Here is a 22,114-nt window from a genome sequence, read left to right as displayed (position 1 = left end):
GACGAGACTTCAGTAAAGAGCGCGGAGAGACGGGACGGGGTTAGGGTTAGGGACACCGCTATCGGGTAAGGCAGCTGTTTGTTTCAAAATTGAAAAAAACCCGGTAAAGTGACGCACATGAAACTTTAGTCTGATTGGCTGAAAGGCAGACTGGGCTAAATTTGAATATGTGTGGAGTTACTGATTTAAATACCAGTTTTGATTTGACTTAGATTACTATATTTAAGTTGATTTGAATTAGTATTTTTTAAAATATGACTTAAATAACTATTTTGGGTTAATTTAAATTACTATTTTTAAGTTGATTTAAATAACTTTTTAAATTTCAATTAAATAACTTTTGAATTTGTTGTCAGATCAAGAGGGATATATAGTCAGTCTAATTGAATAGTATACGGGGATTGGATTTAATCTGACACATAAACATCTTTCGAAAGTTTAATTTCAAAGGTTTAATTTAAAGGAATAAATCAAGACGTGGTCTGCTCCTCTTGCTCCATGTGGCAGGCTGGGAACAGTTCTAGTCGCCAGGGTCAGCATGTGTGCATGTAGTGTCTCCAGTTACAGCTCCTGGAAGCTTGGGTTTCAGAGCTGGAGCGGCGGATGGGGACATTGTGGGGCATCCGCGGGTCGGAGAGCATCGTGGATAGCATATATAGAGAGGTGGTCACACCTCAGGCTCAGACTCCGCAGGCAGGAAGGGACTGGGTGACCACCAGACCGAGCAAGAGAGCGAGGCAGGTAGTGCAGGAATCTCCTGTGGCCATGTACATGTTGGAATTCTTTTGAAGAGGTAACCAGTACAGTCGACAAGGGGGAGCCAGTCGATATGGTGTATTTGGACTTTCAGAAGGCGTTTGACAATGTCCTGCATAAGAGATTATTGTGCAAAATTAAAGCGCATGGGATTGGGAGAAATGTATTGAGGTGGATAGAAAACTGTTTTTGCAGATAGGAAACAAAGAGTAGAGATTAATGGGTCCTTTTCTGGGGTGGTTTAGCACAGGGCTAAATCGCTGGCTTTGAAAGCAGACCAAGGCAGGCCAGCAGCATGGTTCAATTCCCGTACCAGTCCCCCCCCCCCCAGAACAGGCGCCTGAATGTGGCGACTAGGGGCTTTTCACGGTAACTTCATTTGAAGCCTACTTGTGACAATAAGTGATTTTCATTTCATTTTTCAAATTGGCAGGCAGTAACCAGTGGGGTACCACAGAGATCGGTGCAGGGACCCCAGCTATTCACAATATAAATGATTTGGATGAGGGAACAAAACGTAACATCTCAAAGTTTGCAGATGATACCAAATTAGGTGGGAGGGTGAACTGTGACGAGGATGCAGGGATCCTACAGCAAGATCTGGACAGGTTGGGCGAGTGGGCAAACCAATGGCAGATGCAGTATAATTTGGATAAGTGGAGGTTATTCATTTCGGAAGCAAAAACAGGAAGGCAGGTTACTACCTGAATGGTTGTAAATTGGGAGAGGGGAGTGTGCAGGTGTGCAAAAGGTGTCCTTGTGCACCATTCGCTGAAGGTAAGCATGCAGGTGCAGCAGGTGGTAAAGAAGGCTAATGGTATGTTGGCCTTCATTGCAAGAGGTTTCGAGTACAGGAGCAGGGATGTGTTGCTGCAATTGTACAGGGCCTTGATGAGGCCACACTTGGAGTATTGTGTGCAGCTTTGGTCTCCTTTGAGGAAAGATGTTCTTGCTCTCGAGGGAGTGCAGCGAAGGTTTACCAGACTGATTCCAAAGATGGCGGTCCTGTCATATGAGGAGAAATTGACTAGGTTGGGGATGTTCTCACTCGAGTTCAGAAGAATGAGGGGGGATCTCATAGAGACGTATAAAATTCTAACAGGACTAGACAGGGTAGATGCAGGGAAGATGTTACCAATGATAGGTGTGTCCAGAACCAGGGGTCACAGCCTGAGGATTCAGGGTAAACCATTTCGGACAGAGATAAGGAGACACGTCTTCACCAAAGAGTGGTAAGCCTGTGGAATTCATTACCACAGGAAGTAGTTGATGCTAAAACTTTGAATATATTCAAGAGGCGGCTGGATATAGCACTTGGGGAGAATGGTATCAAAGGCTATGGGGAGAAAGCAGGATTAGGCTATTGAGTTGGATGATCAGCCATGATGGTGATGAATGGCGGAGCAGGCTCGAAGGGCAAAAAGGCCTCCTCCTGCTCCTATCATCTATGTATTTATGTATTTCTAAGTCTCCTCAAGAAGAGAACACGGGATTTGGACAGGCTGAGTTAGTGGACACATGCATGGCAGATGCAGTAAAATCTGGATAAATGTGAAGTGTAGCAAAAATAGGAAGGCAGATTATTTGAATGGGTGCAAATTATGAGAGGATGGTACTCAGTGAGACCTTTGTGTCCTTGTGCAATAATAATAATCACTTATTGTGACAAGTAGGCTTCAATGAAGTTACTGTGAAAAGCCCCTAGTCGCCATGTTCCGGAGCCTGTTCGGGGAGGCCAGTACGGGAATTGAACCCGCGCTGCTGGCCTTGTTCTGCATTCCAGGCCAGTTGTTCAGCCCACTGTGCTAAACCAATAGCAATTGAAAATAAGCGCGCAGGTACAGCAAGCAGTGAAGAAGGCAAATGGTATGTTGGCCCTCATAGCGAGAGGATTTAAGTGTAGGAATAGGGATGTTTTACTGCAATTGGATAGGGTATTGATGAGGCCACATCTGGAGTATTGTGTGCAGTTTTGGTGTCCTTATCTGAGGAAAGATGTTCTTCCAATGGAGGGAGTGCAGCGAAGGTTTACCAGGCTGATTCCTGGGATGGCGGGACTGTCATATGAGGAGAGATTAAATCGGTTAGGATTATATTCGTTGGAGTTTAGAAGAGCGAGAAGGGATCTCGTAGAAACTTGTAAAATTCTAACCGGATTAGACAGGGTAGATTCAAAAAGAATGTTCCCAATGATGAGGAATCCAGAACTAGAGGTCATAGTTTGAGGATAAGGGGTAAACCTTTTAGGACTGAGGTAAGGAGAAATTTCTTCACCCAGAGAGTGGTGAATCTGTGGAATTCGCTACCACAAAGTAATTGAAGCCAAAATGTTGTGTAATTTCAGTAAGGAATTAGATATAGCTCTTGGGGCTAAATGGATAAGAAGGCAAGGTTGGGTCAGGGTATTGAACTTGATGATTAGCCATGATCATAATGAATAGCGGAGCAGGTTCGAAGGGTCGAATGGCCTCCTGCTTCTGTTTTCTATGTATGTTTCTATGTTTTCTCCCAGCATCCACTCTATAAAGTCCATAAGACCACAAGACATAGGAGCAGAATTAGGCCACTCGGCCCATCGAGTCTGCTCCGCCATTCAATCATGGCTGATATTTTCTCATCCCCATTCTCCTGCCTTCTCCCCATAACCCCTGCTCCCCATATTCATCAAGAATCTATCTATCTCTGTCTTAAAGACACTCAGTGATTTGGCCTCCACAGCCTTCTGCGGCAAAGAGTTCCACAGATTCACCACCCTCTGGCTGAAGAAATTCCTCATCTCTGTTTTAAAGGATCGTCCCTTTAGTCTGAGATTGTGCCCTCTGGTTCTAGTTTTTCCTCCAAGTGGAAACATCCTCTCCACATCCACTCTATCCAGGCCTTGCAGTATCCTGTAAGTTTCAATAAGATCCCCCCCCTCATCTTTCTGAACTCCGAGTACAGACCTAGAGTCCTCAACCGTTCCTCGTACGACAAGCTCTTCATTCTAGGAGTCATTCTTGTGAACCTCCTCTGGACCCTTTCCAAGGCCAGCACATCCTTCCTTATAGTTGGGCCAGCACATCCTTCCTATAGTTAGATTCAGGCTGGACAAAGGTGTTTGTTTGTGTGAGGGTTGGTTCAGTTCTGACTGTCTCTATTGTGCTTCGAGAGGGCTATGGGGTGAAGAGTAAACACACCAGCAGTGGTTGCTTTGCAACTGGGGTCTTGTAAGATAGAGGAGCTTTTAAGTTTTAGTTTAGTTAATTTGCTTGCAGTTAAGATAGGTAGTGAGAAAGAAGGCAGTTCTCACAGTTAGGGTAGAAGCAGTTGATTTTAGAAGGCTGAAGAGGGAACATCTCTCTCAGCCTTTTAGAAAAAATGCCATACTATGGAGGAATGGTTATGAAAACAAATGCTGGAAATCCAGCTAGTTAAGGAAACTAGAGAGGAGAGGAGAAGTTTCTCAAAAGTCTGGGAGTTAATGGAACAGAGAAACTGGGGGCCAGAACAGATTGCTGTTCAGTAAAAGAGTTGAAAAGGCATTGGATCATCAGAGACCAGAATGAGATCTTCAGCGGTGCTAATGTTTGAGAGAAAGTACTACAGTTTGGGAGACATTATTTGAAATAATTGTGGAAGTCAGTGGCTGGACCTCGGAGTTTGTGTGAAAGCTCTGAAAGGAGAGGCGTAAAACCTGAAAGCGAAACCTAGATGGAAGCAGCAGAGGGAAAGCATAATTTAGAAGATGATTTGAAATTGTGACTTTTGAAAGCGGAATTTGAAATCATATATCCAGCTCTCTTTTGAAACCGCCAATGGAATCCATCTCCCTCACTCTCTCAGGCAGCGCATTCTAAATCTCAACAACTCTGAGTAAAGAGGTTTCTCCTCATCTCACTCCGAGCTCTCTTGCTGACCATCTTGAAATTGTGACCCCTTGTCACTGACATACTAACCAGTGGAACAGAAGATCCTTCTTTACCCTGTCAAAATTGTTCAGAATTTTGAACACCTCAATGAGGTTGCCTCTTAATCTTCTCTGCTCCAAGGAGAACGAGCCCAATTTCTCCAATCTTTCTTGGACCTAAAATTCCTGGTATAATTCTAGTAAATCTCTCTGCACTCTCTCCAGGTCTTTAACATCCTTCCTTAAATAAGGTGCCCAGGACTGAGCACAATACTCAAAATGTGGTCTGACCAATGATTTGTAGAGGTGTAGCATCACTTCCTTGCTTTTATAAACCCAAGGATGCTATATAAGTCTTAACAACTGTTTCAACTTGCCTGGCCACCTTCAGAGAATTATGCACTTGAACCCCAAGGACCCTCTGCTCCTGTACTCCCCTCAAAGTTGTTCCATTGAGCCTGTATTGCCTTCCCATGTTTCTTCTACCAAAATGCATTACCTCCCATTTCGCTGCGTTGAAGTTCATCTGCCAGGTGTCTGCCCATTTGGCCAACTTGTCAATGTCCTTCTGAAGTCGCTCAGCGTCATCTTCACAATTCACTATTCTCCCTCGCTTCGTATCATCTGCAAATTTAGAAATTTTGCCCTGAACACCCACTTCTAAATCGTTTACATAAATCGGAAAAGGCAAGGGTTCCAATACTGAGCCCTGGGGAACACCACTTTCAACTCGTCTCCAGTCAGAAATATCCATCTATACCTTCCCTCTGTTTCCATCTCTTAGCCAACTTCTAATCAATACTACCAAGGACCCTTCAATCCCAAACATTTTTAATTTGCTAACTAACGTGCCATGTGGCTTTCTGAAAGTCCAAATATAGAACAGCACGAGCTTCATCCACTTCCTATGTCACCTCGTCAAAGAACTCAATTAAATTTGTCAGACATGGCCGACCCTTAACAAAGCCATGTTGACTGTCTGGTATTAACTTATTTTTGTCTAAGTGTATATTTATCTCATCCCGTATTCTGGCCTCCATCAGTTTTCCCCACTATTTCAAGCTGACAGGTCGGTAGTTTCCTGGGTTATCCTTTGCCCCTTTCTTAAACAACGTCGTCACATTTGCAATCCTCCAGTCCCCCAGGACTAATGCTGTGTTCAGAGAGGCATGGAAAATTTCTGTCAACGGCTCCGCAATATGCTCCCTTACCCCTCTCGGCAATCTAGGATGCGTCCCATCCGGGCCTGGCGACTTCTCTACCTGGAGTTCTGCAAGCCTTGTTAGCACCTTTTCTTTATCACATTACTGTTCAGTTACTCAACACCCACATTTTCAACTGGGCTATTGTCACCATCTTCTAATTTAATAAAGACAGATGCAAAGTACTCATTTAGTATCACTGCCATACCCTCCGCTTCAGTGAGCAGTTTACCCTGCTTTTCCCTTATGGGCCGCACTTCATCCTTCACTAATCTTTTACAATTAATATGCTTGAAGAACATTTTGCTATTTGTTTTAGCACAGCCTACAATCTTTCATCATGCTTCCTCTTAGCCTTCCTTATTCCAGCCTTAGCCTCTCGTCTGCATTTGAGATAGTTGTAGAATTATGGAATTCCTGCAGCACAGAAGCAGGCCATTCAGCCCATCGGGTCTGCATTGGCACTCTGAAAGAGCACCCAACCCAGGCCCACTCCCCCCACCCTATCCCCATAACCCCACCTAACCGGTACATTCCTAGACATGAAGGGGCAATTTTATCATGGTCAGTCAACCTAACCGGCACACTTTGGACTGTGGGAGGAAGTCGAAGCACCCGGTTTTGACAACTCGCATCCAGAGATTTTTTTTTAAAGAGCTGCAGAATGTGGCCCGTCACACCTAATCCACTGGAAGTCATTCAAAACTTGGAATGGGGTCTGAGGTGAAAGGTGTAATACTCTACCTGATTTCTATTGCTATTATTATTTTGGTATGCAGCACATGCTTTTTTTTCTTATTTTATCATCAGTAACTTTAGTCATCCAAACTACTCTCGCTTTGGATACCCTGTATTTATTTGTCGTGGTACGTACCTAGCTTGCACCCTATTCATCTCTCCTTTGAAAGTCTCACATTTTTCATCCATCAAAATGTGTTTGCAATCAACCTGCTCCAATTCAACTTGGGATCTTAGTCCATGACTGATTTTTATCCTTTTCCAATTTAATATTGAATCGTATTATATTATGATCGCTACTTCCCAACAGCTCCCCCATTCTGACGTTCTCCACCTGGCCAGCTTCATTTCCTAGGACTAGATCCAGCACAGCTTGCTCCCTGGTAGGATTGGAAAAGGGCGGCACGGTAGCACAGTGGTTAGCACTGTTGCCTCACCGCGCCCGGATCCCAGGTTCGATTCCCGGCTTGGGTCACTGTCTGTACGGAGTCTGCACTTTCTCCCTGTGTCTGCTTGGGTTTCCTCCGGGTGCTCCGGTTTCCTCCCACAAGTCCCGAAAGTCCTGTAAGTTGAATTGGACATTCTGAATTCTCCCTCAGTGTACCCGAACAAGCGCCAGAGTGTGGCGACTAGGGGCTTTTCACAGTAACTTCGTTGCAGTGTTAATGTAAACCTACTTGTGACATTAATAAAGATTAAATGTACTGTTCCAGAAAGTTCTCCTGCATACACTGCAATAATTACTCTCCTTCCGTCCCCCACACTCTACCCATTTCCCAATCTACTGTGGGTAATTGAACCCCCAACTATCTCAAATCTACTTGCCCTGCAGGATTCCATAACCTGCTGACAAATGCTCTCTTCCACTTCCTCCCCACTATTTGTAGGTCTATAGTAAATACCAAACAAGCTCACCGCTCCCTTCCTGTTTCTCACCTCCAACCATAGAGATTCTAATTCAGGAACTGCATCTCGTTCAAGAGCTCTGATACTATCTTTGATCAAAGCTGCTACTCCACCTCCCTTTTTACCCATTCTGTTACCGCTATAAACCTTATAACCCGGATGTCAAGTATCCAGTCCTGTTCTGGCTTGTGCCACGTTTCTGTCAATGTGACTGTATCATATCCCCCAGAGCAACTTCTGCTTCCAGTTCCCCAGTGTTGTTCACTATACTCCGTGCATTTACATACATGCAACTTAACCCTGCCCTTACCTCTTTCTTGCCCTTTGGGAGACGACCATTTCTTTGTTCACTCTCAACATTCGAGCCTCCTCTCACTTCCTCTTCCCTATTCCCCATCTCTCTTTTGCCCTCACCGGTACCTATAAAACTAGTCCATCCACTCCCCTGCCATACAAGTTTAAATCAACCCCCACATCACGATTTACTCTCTCCGCCAGGTGATTGGTTCCATTTCAGCTCAGATGAAGCCCATCTTGTCTAAACCACTTTCTCCTTTCCCAAAACTGATCGCAATGACACAGAAATCTAAACCTCTTCCTTCGACACCATCCCTCAAGCCATGCTTTACCTCCCTGACCTGCCTTTGCCTAAAAGATAAACCTGGTGGCACACGTAGTATTTCTGAGAGTTCTACCCTGGAGGTCCTACCTTTCAACCTACTCCCGAACTGAAACTGGCCCTGCAAGACCTCAAAACTGTCCTTTCCTTTGTTGTTGGTTCCCACATGAATGACAATCTCTGGTTGTTCACCCTCCCTTTCCAGAAGGTTGTCCAGCCACTCTGTTAAGTCCCGAGCCCTTGCACCCGGGAGGCAACAGACCATACGGGACTCATGATCTTGGCTGCAGACCAGACTGACTATTCCTTGAACTACTCGCTACTGCCACCTTTCTAATCTGTCTATCAGCCTCTCACTTTTCTCAGAATAGCTTAAAGCACCATGGTACTGTGGTTTTCCCTCGAGTCATCTCTGCCTGATTCAGCCGTGTTGCTAACTTCATAGGCATCTAAAATTTCATACTGTTAGACAGCTCCAAGGATTTCCAGTTTCCTTGACCTACTGTCTCTTTTCCTTTCAATGAATGGTCACCCACTCTCCTGCCATCCTACACTCCGCCTTGCCTGCCTATCACGATGTGGAGTGACCACCCTCTGGTACAAATGTTCCAGAAACCCCTCCCCCTCTTCTACGATGCGCAGTGTAGAGAGTCGCTGATCCAAATCAGCCACATGTTGTTCAAGAACTGCTATCCTCCGGCACTTCTTACAGATATGACTGCCCGGATGTCTTGTGGATCCAAAACCTCCAACATCATGCATGTCACACACATCACAAGCTTTCCCAGTGACCCTGCCATCTTTACTGATCAAAGTAGCCACAATACCATAGGGGAGGAATTCCTGGAGTGTTGTATACAGTTTTCTGGACCAATAAGTTGAGGAACCAATTAGAGAACAGACCATCCTAGACTGGGTACTGTGTAATGAGAATGCAATCATTGCAATCTAGATGTTCGATCCCATTTCTGACTAAAGGGGACCTACATTTGTGTTCACCAATTTGTTTCTCTTCATCTCCCTAGAGGACCAATACTTGCTCCAGTTACTCTCCTTTTTAAGTACTTGAAGAGGGAGTTCACCTCTTAAAACTGAATCGTCAGCATGCCACTAGAGTAGTTTTACATAATTTGTTTTATTAAGGATTGAGATGAATTATAGGACTGTGTAATCATTATTAACCATTAAACTTGTATTTTTAGGACATAGCAGTAATAAATAATCAAATGGGATTTAGGATAGCTCACTTGACCAAAAGGACATTACTTCTGACATCTTGTCTTTGTGAAACAATTCAGGGTGCTGGTTCTGTTGTTCTGTTTCTCACAAACAGTCAGCACGGGCTGCTGGGATTGTACACAGCTGTCAGGATGAGGATCAATCATGCGCTGCTTGCGATTCTATTGGGTGAAGTTTAAACACTGCTTGCAATTCTATTGGATAAGTTTAAAAGTAGCAACTTCAGGGATTGGATCCCATCCAACTGGGGTGGGCTATTGATTTTTGAACGTTGTGTAATTATTGTGTTCGGGTCTTTGTTCGGCAGAACAGGTCTTGGCCGATATCCTGTCTGCTGTCTGTGTACACGCAACAAGCTTGATTAAATAGCCATCTTATCCAGGTTGTGGTGTTTTGTTCCTCTCTGTACTGAGCTGAGCCACAGGGAATAACCCCACGTGGAAGCTGACTCAGTACACAGATCTTGAAACCGCTCCAACATCAGTACTTGTAGAAGTGTTTACTGTCTGCTTTTATATTTCTGTCCAGGAGTTTATGTTTGCAATTGGTATAATAGTGTGACCAGCAGCAACTGTCTAATTTCTAACCTGCTTGTGTCTTCCTGAAGTTGCATATAGTCCTGTGAAATTCCCATATTTGTGTCATTGACACATTTTGATTTGTGCACTGGACCCAAGTTCAAATGAATTTTCATGTTTGGAGAACAAAAATCGACCCAGACCTCTCAAGATTCACCACTTCCAGTCCCTCAGCCAACTTCCTAACCTTGTTGCAACATTTCCTATTGAACCAAACCTTTATCAAATGCCAGGTGCACTTGCATTTTATAAGTTATTGCCCAAATTTGTGTCCCAGTGTTCATAGTCAACCAGCTGCTTGTTCATTGGGCTAGAGCTGGTCACTTTGTAATTGCTTCGATTTGCTGTTTATTCAAAACAAGGATGAATGATTTTCACTTCATTTTAGGTATATATTTCACTTGGCTTCAATCAAACTGAAATCGACAACTTTGTTGTTGGTCCTGCATTTCTTGCATGGGGCCGTATGGGGAATATGCATAGCTGGGCAGGACCATTGCCAAATTCCTGGAAAAAAAATCAATTGAATCTGCAGGTAACAATCCGCATTGCTAATCTAGTGATGTTTTTAGAATGTACGTTTATCTTTGAGCTGCTAATTACTTCCAAAGATATTATGGATTAAAGTACTATGGTATATGCTCCAAAATAGCCATATTTGCTGTCTCGTATATGTTAAATCCTAACAAACGGCTATTACAAATTATTGGCTTAATTGGATTTGTTTATTGTCACGTGTACCGAGGTAGAGTGAAAAGTATTTTTTCTGCGAGCAGCTCAACAGATCATTAAGTACATGGGTAGAAAAGGGAATAAAAGAAAATACACGAGGGCAAGACAAGGTACACAATGTAACTACATAAGCACCGGCATCGGATGAAGCATACAGGGTGTAGTGTTAATGAAGTCAGTCCATAAGAGGGTCATTTAGGAGTCTGGTAACAGCGGGGAAGAAGCTGTTTTTGAGTCTGTTCGTGCGTGTTCTCAGACTTCTGTATCTCCTGCCCGATGGGAGAAGTTGGACAACCAACAGTAGCACACAGAGCAAGCAACTAAAGAAAACCATGAAAGGTTATTTTTTTTAAAAGAATGGAAATAACCTGGGAATGATTCACTGGCTTCAATCAGCCAGGCGAGTTCAGGTGACTTCTGACCAATTTGTCGTTTCTTTTGATTACAGCTTTTGTAACCTGATTCCTTTTAGACTCCATGTTACCTAATGACATGCGATATACTTTTGTTACAATCGTGTCATACCAATGGGCTTGAATTTGGGGCATGCCCTAATTCAGGAGAGGATATGAAGCTCACTCATGCTTGAGGTTACATTGTCAACCCGATATTAGTGCATGAAACGCACTCTGTGAAAGGCTGAGCACTGCTAGGGAGTGCAGGAGGAGGGCAGGCGCCAAGGAAAGGGAGCGTGTGGGCTGGCACCCATTGTGTTCCCTGGGGGACAGCTGTTGTGGAGTTGTCTCAGAAAGCTGCAGACCTGTTTTTTTAAAAATAAATCAGCGAAAAATCTATGTCATTGTCTAGGTGGTGTAAGCATATGCAGACCCCGGCCCATTTGTTAATTTTATTTGGGCTCTGACTTTCATGGGTCGAGGTTGCTACTTAAACGTAAAGGCCGCCTGTCAGTTGGCCTGCCCACTGACCATAAAAGCAGACGGGCAACGTAAAATCTCAGCCAATTGCCGTTTAATTCATTGAAATTGACTTCTTGATTGTTGTTGGATACTTTTCTGACTTGCCTGCTGGCTGAAATATAGCACGAGGGCGCAATGGCATCAGGACACATGCCTGAAGTAGTCTTGTGTGATTTTACGTGCTTCTGGGTCACGCGTGCACCCACCCATGCCACATAAAATTCAGACTCAGGAAAACAGTGGTAGTTTTAAGTGATCTATATTTGTATTGTTAAATATTAGAAATAAGGTATGGATTTAAGTGGGTTTAATTTAATATTTTTGTGATGAACCTGGAGATGGATTCATTTTTTAAAGAAAATATTTTATTAAGGCATTTATAATTTTCACATTTTAAACAAAGAGATCCAACACACAAAAAGTCCCATAATAACATACCCATCACCTCCCAAGCAAAACCCCTATCTTGGTCCATGTACCTACTCCATCCCACGGTTCTCCCTTCATTAGATTTCTTACCCTTATTCGTCACATGCCCCCCCCCCCAGTGGTTTATCTTAAAAACCATGCTGACGGTCAATTTTCCTTATGGAAGTCGATGAACGGTTGCCACTTCCGAGCGAACCCCTCTAGTGAACCCCTTAAGGAGAACTTAATTTTCTCTACCCTAAGAAACCCTGCCATGTCACTGACCCAAACACCTAACTTTGGAGGATCCAAGTCCTCCCATCCCAACAGAATCCACCTCCGGGCCACCTGGGAGGCAAAGGCCAAAACATCAGCCTCTCTTCCCCTTCCCCTCTCCGGGCTCCCGGATCTTCCGACACTCCAAATATTGCCAGCTCTGGACTCTGAGTCACCCTCCCTTCCAGGACCTCTGACATGACATCTGAGAATCCCTGTCAAAATCCCCTCAGCCTCGGACAAGCCCAAAACATATGCACATGGTTCACAGGACTTTCTCCACACCGCCCACATCTGTCCTCCACCTCCTCAAAAAACCTGCTCATCCGGGCCACAGTCATATGAGCCCTGTGGATCACCTTGAATTGGATCAGCCTAAGCCTGCCACATGATGAGGATGTATTGACTCCTCTTAGAGCCTCCTCCCACAACCCGACTTCCAACTCCTCTCCCAACTCTTCCTTCCACTTCCTCGTCACCACCTCTGTTGGAACCCCTTCCCACTCCCATCAGTTCCTTATATATTTCCGAGACCCTCCCCTCCCCGACCTCTGTTTTTGACATCACCTTATCCTGTAGCTGGGAGACGAGGGAAGCCCAGGACCTGCCTCCGGACAAAATCCCACACTTGTAAGTACCGGAACTTCAACTTCTCCTCTAGCTTCTCCAAACTCGGGAAACTCCCCTCAATGAAAAGATCTCAAAATCTCTCGATCCCTGCCCGCTGCCACCTCCTAAAGCCTTGTCCAACCTCCCCAGAGTGAACCATAAGAAGAACATAAGAACTAGAAGCAGGAGTCGGCCATCTGGCCCCTCGAGCCTGCTTCGCCATTCAATGAGATCATGGCTGATCTTTTGTGGACTCAGCTCCATTTTCCGGCCCAAACACCATAACCCTTAATCCCTTTATTCTTCAAAAAACTATCTATCTTTATCTTAAAAACATTTAATGAAGGAGCCTCAACTGCTTCACTGGGCAAGGAATTCCATAGATTCACAACCCTTTGCATGAAGAAGTTCCTCCTAAACTCAGTCCTAAATCTACTTCCCCTTATTTTGAGGCTATGCCCCCTAGTTCTGCTTTCACCTGCCAGTGGAAACAACCTGCCCGCATCTATCCTATCTATTCCCTTCATAATCTTATATGTTTCTATAAGATCCCCCCTCATCCTTCTAAATTCCAACGAATACAGTCCCAGTCTACTCAACCTCTCCTCGTAATCCAACCCCTTCAGATCTGGGATTAACCTAGTGAATCTCCTCTGCACACCCTCCAGTGCCAGTACATTCTTTCTCAGGTAAGGAGACCAAAACTGAACACACTACTCCAGGTGTGGCGTCACTAACACCTTATACAATTGCAGCATAACCTCCCTAGTCTTAAAGTCCATCCCTCTAGCAATGAAAGACAAAATTCCATTCGCCGCCTTAATCACCTGTTGCACCTGCAACCAACTTTTTGGGACTCGTGCACTAGCACACCCAGGTCTCTCTGCACAGCAGCATGTTTTAATATTTTATCTTTTAAATAATAATCCCTTTTGGTCTTATTCCTACCAAAATGAATAACCTCACATTTGTCAACATTGTATTCCATCTGCCAGACCCTAGCCCATTCATTTAACCTATCCAAATCCCTCTGCAGACTTCCAGTATCCTCTGCACTTTTTGCTTTACCACTCATCCTAGTGTCGTCTGCAAACGTGGACACATTGCTCTTGGTCCCCAACTCCAAATCATCTATGTAAATTGTGGACCCAACACTGATCCCTGAGGGACACCACTAGCTACTGATTGCCAACCAGAGAAACACCCATTAATCCCCACTCTTTGCTTTCTATTAATTAACCAATCCTCTATCCATGCTGCCACTTTACCCTTAATGCCATGCATCTTTATCTTATGCAGCAACCTTTTGTGTGGCACCTTGTCATAGGCTTTCTGGAATTCCAGATATACCACATCCATTGGCTCCCCGTTATCTACCGCTCTGGTAATGTCCTCAAAAAATTCCACTATATTAGTTAGGCACGACCTGCCCTTTATGAACCCATGCTGCGTCTGCCCAATGGGACAATTTCCATCCAGATGCCTCGCTATCTCTTCCTTGATGATAGATTCCAGCATCTTCCCTACTACCGAAGTTAAGTTCACTGGCCTATAATTACCCACTTTCTGCCTACCTCCTTTTTTAAACAGTGGTGTCACGTTTGCTAATTTCCAATCCGCCAGGACCACCCCAGAGTCTAGTGAGTTTGGGTAAATTATCACTAGTGCATTTGCAATTTCCCTAGCCATCTCTTTTAGCACTCTGGGATGCATTCCATCAGGGCCAGGAGACTTGTCTACCTTTAGCCCCATTAGCTTCCCCATCACAACCTCCTTCGTGATAACAGTCATCTCTAGGTCCTCACCTGTCACAGCCTCTTTTCTGTCAGTCACTGGCATGTTATTTATGTCTTCCACTGTGAAGAACGACCCAAAAAACCTGTTCAGTTCCTCAGCCATTTCCTCATCTCCCATTATTAAATCTCCCTTATCATCCTCTAAAGGACCAATATTTACCTTAGTCACTCTTTTTTGTTTTATATATTTGTAGAAACTTTTACTATCTGTTTTTATATTCTGAGCAAGTTTACTCTCATAATCTATCTTACTCTTTATAGCTTTTTTAGTAGCTTTCTGTTGCCCCCTAAAGATTTCCCAGTCCTCTCAGAATAGTACTCCCAGAATAGTAAGGCGAAAAAGTCACTGATAGGAGTAGTCTATCAGTCCTCTAGTCTCCCACTAATCTTTGCCACTTTGTATGCTTTTTCCTTCAATTTGATACTGTCCCTTATTTCCTTAGGTATCCACGGTCGATTTTCCCTCTTTCTACCGTCCTTCCTTTTTGTTGGTATAATCCTTTGCTGAGCACTGTGAAAAATCGCTTGGAAGGTTCTCCACTGTTCCTCAACTGTTTCACCATAAAGTCTTTGCTCCCAGTCTACCTTAGCTAGTTCCTCTCTCATTCCATTGTAACCTCCTTTGTTTAAGCACAAAACACTAGTGTTTGATTTTACCTTCTCACCCTCCATCTGTATTTTAAATTCCACCATATTGTGATCGCTCCTTCCGAGAGGATCCCTAACTATGAGATCATTAATCAATCCTGTCTCATTACACAGGGCCAGATCTAGGACCACTTGTTCCCTCGTAGGTTCTATTACATGCTGCTCTAGGAAACTTCCGGATACATTCTATAAACTCCTCCTCGAGGCTGCCTTGACCGACCTGGTTAAACCAATCGACATGTGGATTAAAATCCCCCATGATAACTGCTGTACCATTTCTACATGCATCAGTTATTTCTTTGTTTATTGCCTGCCCCACCATAATTTTACTATTTGGTGGCGTATAGACTACTCCTATCAATTACTTTTTCGCCTTACTATTCCTGATTTCCGCCCAAATGGATTCAACCTTATCCTCCACAGCACCGATGTCACCCCTTACTATTGCCCGGATGTCATCCTTAAATAACAGAGCTACACCACCTCCCTTACCATCCACTCTGTCCTTCCAAATAGTTTGATACCCTCGGATATTTAACTCCCAGTCATGACCATCCTTTAACCATGTTTCAGTAATGGCCACTAAATCATAGTCATTCACGATGATTTGCGCCATCAACTCATTTACCTTATTCCGAATACTACGAGCATTCAGGTAAAGTACACTTATGTTGGCTTTTATACCTCTGTTTTGAATCTTAACACCTCGATCAGTAACCTCTCCTAAGGTATATTTCCTCTTAACTTTTCTCCTAATTTTCCTTTTCGTTGAACCCATATCTTCATGTAACAACCTGCCGTGTCGCTTACCATTTATGTTTTTACTTCCCGTTTTATTCCTTTTAGTATTACTGGGCCTATTCACGGAGCTCCCCTCAGTTACTGTACCTTGTACTGTTGCCATTTTTGACTTCTCTGCCTTACACTTTCCCCCTTACTGCCTTTCGTATCTGTCCCTGTTTTACTACCTTCCGACTTCCTGCATTGGTTCCCATCCCCCTGTCACATTAGTTTAAACAGTTCCAGTCCTGCCCAGGTGCAGACCGTCCGGTTTGTACTGCTCCTACCTCCCCCAGAACTGGTTCCAATGCCCCAGGAATTTGAATCCCTCCCACTTGCATCATCTCTCCAGCCACGCATTCATCCTATCAATCCTGACATTCCTACTCTGACTAGGTCATAGCACAGGTAGCAATCCTGAGATTACTGCCTTTGAGGTTGTATTTTTTAGTTTAACTCCTAACTCCCTGAATTCAGCTTGGACCTCGTCCCGTATTTTACCTATATCGTTGGTGCCTATGTGCACCACGACAGCTGGCTGTTCACCCACCCCCCCCATGAATGTCCTGCAGCCGCTCCGAGACATCCTTGGCCCTTGCACCAGGGAGGCAACATTCCATCCTGGAGTCTCTATTGCATCCACAGAACCACCTGTCTATTCCCCTTACAATTGAGTCCCCTATCACTATAGTCCTGCCATTCTTCCTGCCCTGCTGTGCAGCAGAGCCAGCCACGGTGCCATGAACCTGGCTGCTGCTGCCTTCCCCTGGTGAGCCATCTCCCTCAACAGTATCCAAAGCGGTATATCTGTTTTGCAGGGAGATGACCGCAGAGGACACCTGCAATGCCTTCCTACTCTTGCTCTGTCTTTTGGTCACCCATTTTCTATCTCCCTCAGTACCTTTCACCTGCGGTGTGACCAACTCGCTAAACGTGCTATCCACGATGTCCTCAGCATCGCGGATGCTCCAAAGTGAGTCCATCCTCAGCTCCAGAGCCGTCAAGCGGTCTAACTGGAGCTGCAACTGGACACACTTCTTGCACGTGGAGGAGCCAGGGACAGTGGACGTGTCCCTGAGCTCCCACATCGCACACGAGGAGCATGATACGGGTCTGAGATCTCCTGCCATGTCTTAAACCTTCGGTTAACTTGTACAACTACAATTCCAAAAAACAAAACCAAGAAAAAATAAATAAATATACCAATGAAAAGAAAGAGGAACAAGAAAAACTACTTACCAGTCATTTACCAAGGATAAAAAGCACCTCCTCCCAACCCAGCTTTGAATTCCCAAACTCACTCTTAGCTGTGTCTCACTCTGGCTGTGTCTTCTCTGGCTCACTGGGAGAACTCGCTGGGAGTGAGTTACAAGTTGCTGTGAACTGGTGGTTATCACAGATCGGTGAACACACCGACGCACCCTCCAGTCCCATGTGCTGCCTCCATTGCCCCCACACCTACAGGGCTGCCACTACCATTGGGCGTGTGGAGTGCCGAGCTGGTGAGAACGGCAGAGGTGCCATTAACAAAGCCTTCAGACCCGTGCCCTTGCAAGATGCCTCCTCTACCCGCTCCCACACCGACCCCTCCCCACGACCCACTGCCCAACCATCGATATATTAGCCGCCCAGTAATAATGAATAACGTTCGGAAGGGCCCAGGCCTCCCGCTCAAGCAGGACCTCCTTCACCCGTGGGGCTTACCCGGCCCATATAAAACCCAAGTTCACCGCATTCATCTTCCTAAAAAACTGCCATGGGGATGAAGATTGGGAGACACTGAAAAAAGGAACACCAATCTCGGGAGGATTGTCATTTTCACAGCCTGTACCCTCCCCGCCAGTGACAGCGGGAGCACGTCCCACCTTCGGAAGTCCCCTTTCATCTGCTCTATCAACCTGCCCAAATTGAATTTAGGAAGCTGACCCCAGTCCCGTGCCACTAGAATACCCAGGTACATAGAAGATAGAACAGTACAGCCCAGTACAGACCCTTCGGTCCACGATGTTGTGCTGACCATTTATCCTAATCTAAGATCAACCTAACATATACCCCTTCAATTTACTGCTGTCCATGTGCCTGTCCAAGAGTCGCTTAAATGTCCTTAATGACTCTAACTCCACCACCTCCGCTGGCAGTGCATTCCACACACCCACCACTCTCTGTGTAAGGAACCTCTGACATCTCCCCCATACCTTCCTCCAATTACCTTAAAATTATGTTCCCTCGTGACAGCCATTTCCGCCCTGGGGAAATGTTTGTGGCTATCCACTCTATCTATGAATCTCATCACCTTGTACACCTCTATCAAGTCACCTCTCTTCCTTCTTCGCTCTAATGAGAAAAGCCCTAGCTCCCTCAACCTTTCTTCATAAGACATGCCCTCCAGTCCAGGCAGCATCCTGGTAAATTTCCTCTGTACCCTCTCCAGAGCATCCACATCCTTCCTATAATGAGGCGACCAGAACTGGACACAATATTCCAAGTGTGATCTAACTAGGTACCTAAAACGCCCTCCCACCACCTTGAACAGCATCTCCCTCAGTCTCCTTTCCTGCCCCCTTGCTGCAGGTGGATTCTTGATGAAAACAACAGCAGGAAAGCATTGTTTCAAAGAAGATTTTTAAGAATGGAGTTTGGAAGCACTCGTGTTATAGTCATCTGGGGGGAATTGAAGGATACATTCACTGGAGATACATTGAGTGGCATCTGCCATTGGGCTTGAGTAGGGTGTGATCCTTGAAATCCTTCGAATCCATTGTGCAGATGGAGGACATTCAGCCCATCAAGATTGCACCAACTCTCCAAAAGAGTACTCTACCTTGGCCCACTCCCCTTCCCCATTCCCGTAACTCCGCACAGTGATCATGGCCAATCCACATAACCTGCACATCTTTGGACTGTGGGAGGAAACCAGAGCACACTGAGGAAACTCATGCAGACACTGGGAGAACATGCAAACTCCACACAGACAGTCACCCAAGACCGGTATTGAATGGTTCCTGGAGCTGTGAGGCAGCAGTGCTAACCATTGTGCCACCGTGCCACTACAAAACCTGCGGACATTTAGGAAGGTAAGTGGAGTGAAGAAATATTGCATTATAATCAAACCTTTCATGTTTAATGCACATTGGTACCAACGACATAGGTAGGAAAAGGGGTGTGGAGGTAATAAACAAGTTTAGGGAGTTAGGCTGGAAGTTGAAAGCCAGGACAGACAGAGTTGTCATCTCTGGTTTGTTGCCGGTGCCACGTGATAGCGAGGCTAGGAATAGGGAGAGAGTGCAGTTGAACACGTGGCTGCAGGAATGGTGTAGGAGGGAGGGCTTCAGGTATTTGGATAATTGGAGCGCATTCTGGGGAAGGTGGGACCTATACAAGCAGGACGGGTTGCATCTGAACCAGAGGGGCACCAATATCCTGGGAGGGAGGTTTGCTAGTACTCTTCGGGAGGGTTTAAACTAATTTGGCAGGGGAATGGGAACCGGATTTGTAGTCCAGCAACTAAGGTAGCCGATATTCAGGACGCCAAAGCATGTAATGAGGCAGTGGGGAAGGGAACACTGACAAAGGAGAGTATTTGCAGGCACGGAGATGGGTTGAAGTGTGTATACTTCAACGCAAGAAGCATCAGGAATAAGGTGGGTGAACTTAAGGCATGGATCGGTACTTGGGACTACGATGTGGTGGCCATCACGGAAACTTGGATAGAAGAGGGGCAGAAATGGTTGTTGGAGGTCCCTGGTTATAGATGTTTCAATAAGATTAGGGAGGGTGGTAAAAGAGGTGGGGGGGTGGCATTATTAATTAGAGATAGTATAACAGCTGCAGAAAGGCAGTTCGAGGAGTATCACCCTATTGAGGTAGTATGGGTTGAAGTCAGAAATAGGAAAGGAGCAGTCACCTTATTAGGAGTTTTCTATAGGCCCCCCAATAGTAGCAGAGATGTGGAGGAACAGATTGGGAAACAGATTTTGGAAAGGTGCAGAAGTCATAGGGTAGTAGTCATGGGCGACTTTAACTTCCCAAATATTGAGTGGAAACTCTTTAGATCAAATAGTTTGGATGGGGTGGTGTTTGTGCAGTGTGTCCAGGAAGCTTTTCTAACACAGTATGTAGATTGTCCGACCAGAGGAGGGGCAATATTGGATTTAGTACTGGGTAATGAGCCAGGGCAAGTGATAGATTTGTTAGTGGGGGAGCATTTTGGAGATAGTGACCACAATTCTGTGACTTTCACTTTAGTAATGGAGAGGGATAGGTACGTGCAACAGGGCAAGGTTTACAATTGGGGGAAGGGTAAATACGATGTTGTCAGACAAGAATTGAAGTGCATAAGTTGGGAACATAGGCTGGCAGGGAAGGACACAAGTGAAATGTGGAACTTGTTCAAGGAACAGGTGCTACGTGTCCTTGATATGTATGTCCCTGTCAGGCAGGGAAGAGATGGTCGAGTGAGGGAACCATGGTTGACAAGAGAGGTTGAATGTCTTGTTAAGAGAAAAAAGGTGACTTATGTAAGGCTGAAGAAACAAGGTTCAGACAGGGCATTGGAGGGATACAAGATAGCCAGGAGGGAACTGAAGAAAGGGATTAGGAGAGCTAAGAGAGGGCATGAACAATCTTTGGTGGGTAGGATCAAGGAAAACCCCAAGGCCTTTTACGCATATGTGAGAAATATGAGAATGACTAGAGCGAGGGTAGGTCCGATCAAGGATAGTAGCGGGAGATTGTGTATTGAGTCTGAAGAGATAGGAGAGGTCTTGAATGAGTACTTTTCTTCTGTATTTACAAATGAGAGGGGCGATATTGTTGGAGAGGACAGTGTGAAACAGATTGGTAAGCTCGAGGAAATACTTGTTAGGAAGGAAGATGTGTTGGGCATTTTGAAAAACTTGAGGATAGACAAGTCCCCTGGGCCTGACGGGATATATCCAAGGATTGTATGGGAAGGAAGAGATGAAATTGCAGAGCCGTTGGCAATTATCTTTTCGTCCTCACTGTCAACAGGGGTGGTACCAGGGGATTGGAGAGTGGCGAATGTCGTGCCCCTGTTCAAAAAAGGAACTAGGGATAACCCTGGGAATTACAGGCCAGTTAGTCTTACTTCGGTGGTAGGCAAAGTAATGGAAAGGGTACTGAAGGATAGGATTTCTGAGCATCTGGAAAGACACTGCTTGATTCGGGATAGTCAGCACGGATTTGTGAGGGGTAGGTCTTGCCTTACAAATCTTATTGAATTCTTTGAGGAGGTGACCAAGCATGTGGATGAAGGTAAAGCAGTGGATGTAGTGTACATGGATTTTAGTAAGGCATTTGATAAAGTTCCCCATGGTAGGCTTCTGCACAAAGTAAGGAGGCATGGGATAGTGGGAAATTTGGCCAGTTGGATAACGAACTGGCTAACCAATAGAAGTCAGAGAGTGGTGGTGGATGGCAAATATTCAGCCTGGATCCCCGTTACCAGTGGTGTACCGCAGGGATCAGTTCTGGGTCCTCTGCTGTTTGTGATTTTCATTAATGACTTGGATGAGGGAGTTGAAGGGTGGGTCAGTAAATTTGCAGACGATACGAAGATTGGTGGAGTTGTGGATAGTAAGGAGGGCTGTTGTCGGCTGCAAAGAGACATAGATAGGATGCAGAGCTGGGCTGAGAAGTGGCAGATGGAGTTTAACCCTGAAAAGTGTGAGGTTGTCCATTTTGGAAGGACAAATATGAATGCGGAATACAGGGTTAACGGTAGAGTTCTTGGCATTGTGGAGGAGCAGAGAGACCTTGGGGTCTATGTTCATACATCTTTGAAAGTTGCCACTCAAGTGGATAGAGCTGTGAAGAAGGCCTATGGTGTGCTCGCGTTCATTAACAGAGGGATTGAATTTAAGAGCCGTGAGGTGATGATGCAGCTGTACAAAACTTTGGTAAGGCCACATTTGGAGTACTGTGTACAGTTCTGGTCGCCTCATTTTAGGAAGGATGTGGAAGCTCTGGAAAAGGTGCAAAGAAGATTTACCAGGATGTTGCCTG

At 45.1% G+C, this 22,114-nt stretch overlaps 1 protein-coding gene across 1 annotated transcript in view; it reads left to right on the top strand.

Annotated features, from left to right (window-relative positions):
* The window catches only part of naglu (N-acetylglucosaminidase, alpha), a 68,536-nt gene that overhangs the window by 28,983 nt on the left and 17,439 nt on the right, over nucleotides 1-22,114 (top strand). Inside the window, exon 3 of the mRNA XM_072487727.1 lies at nucleotides 10,313-10,459. Within this exon, the coding sequence (XP_072343828.1) occupies nucleotides 10,313-10,459 (147 nt within the window). The remainder of the gene's footprint in view (nucleotides 1-10,312; nucleotides 10,460-22,114) is intronic.

The sequence above is a fragment of the Scyliorhinus torazame genome, chromosome 21 (genome assembly GCF_047496885.1).
Source record: "Scyliorhinus torazame isolate Kashiwa2021f chromosome 21, sScyTor2.1, whole genome shotgun sequence".
NCBI lineage: Eukaryota > Metazoa > Chordata > Chondrichthyes > Carcharhiniformes > Scyliorhinidae > Scyliorhinus > Scyliorhinus torazame.
Note: the sequence above shows the minus strand (reverse complement) of the source record. Positions and strands in the feature narration are given on the sequence as shown.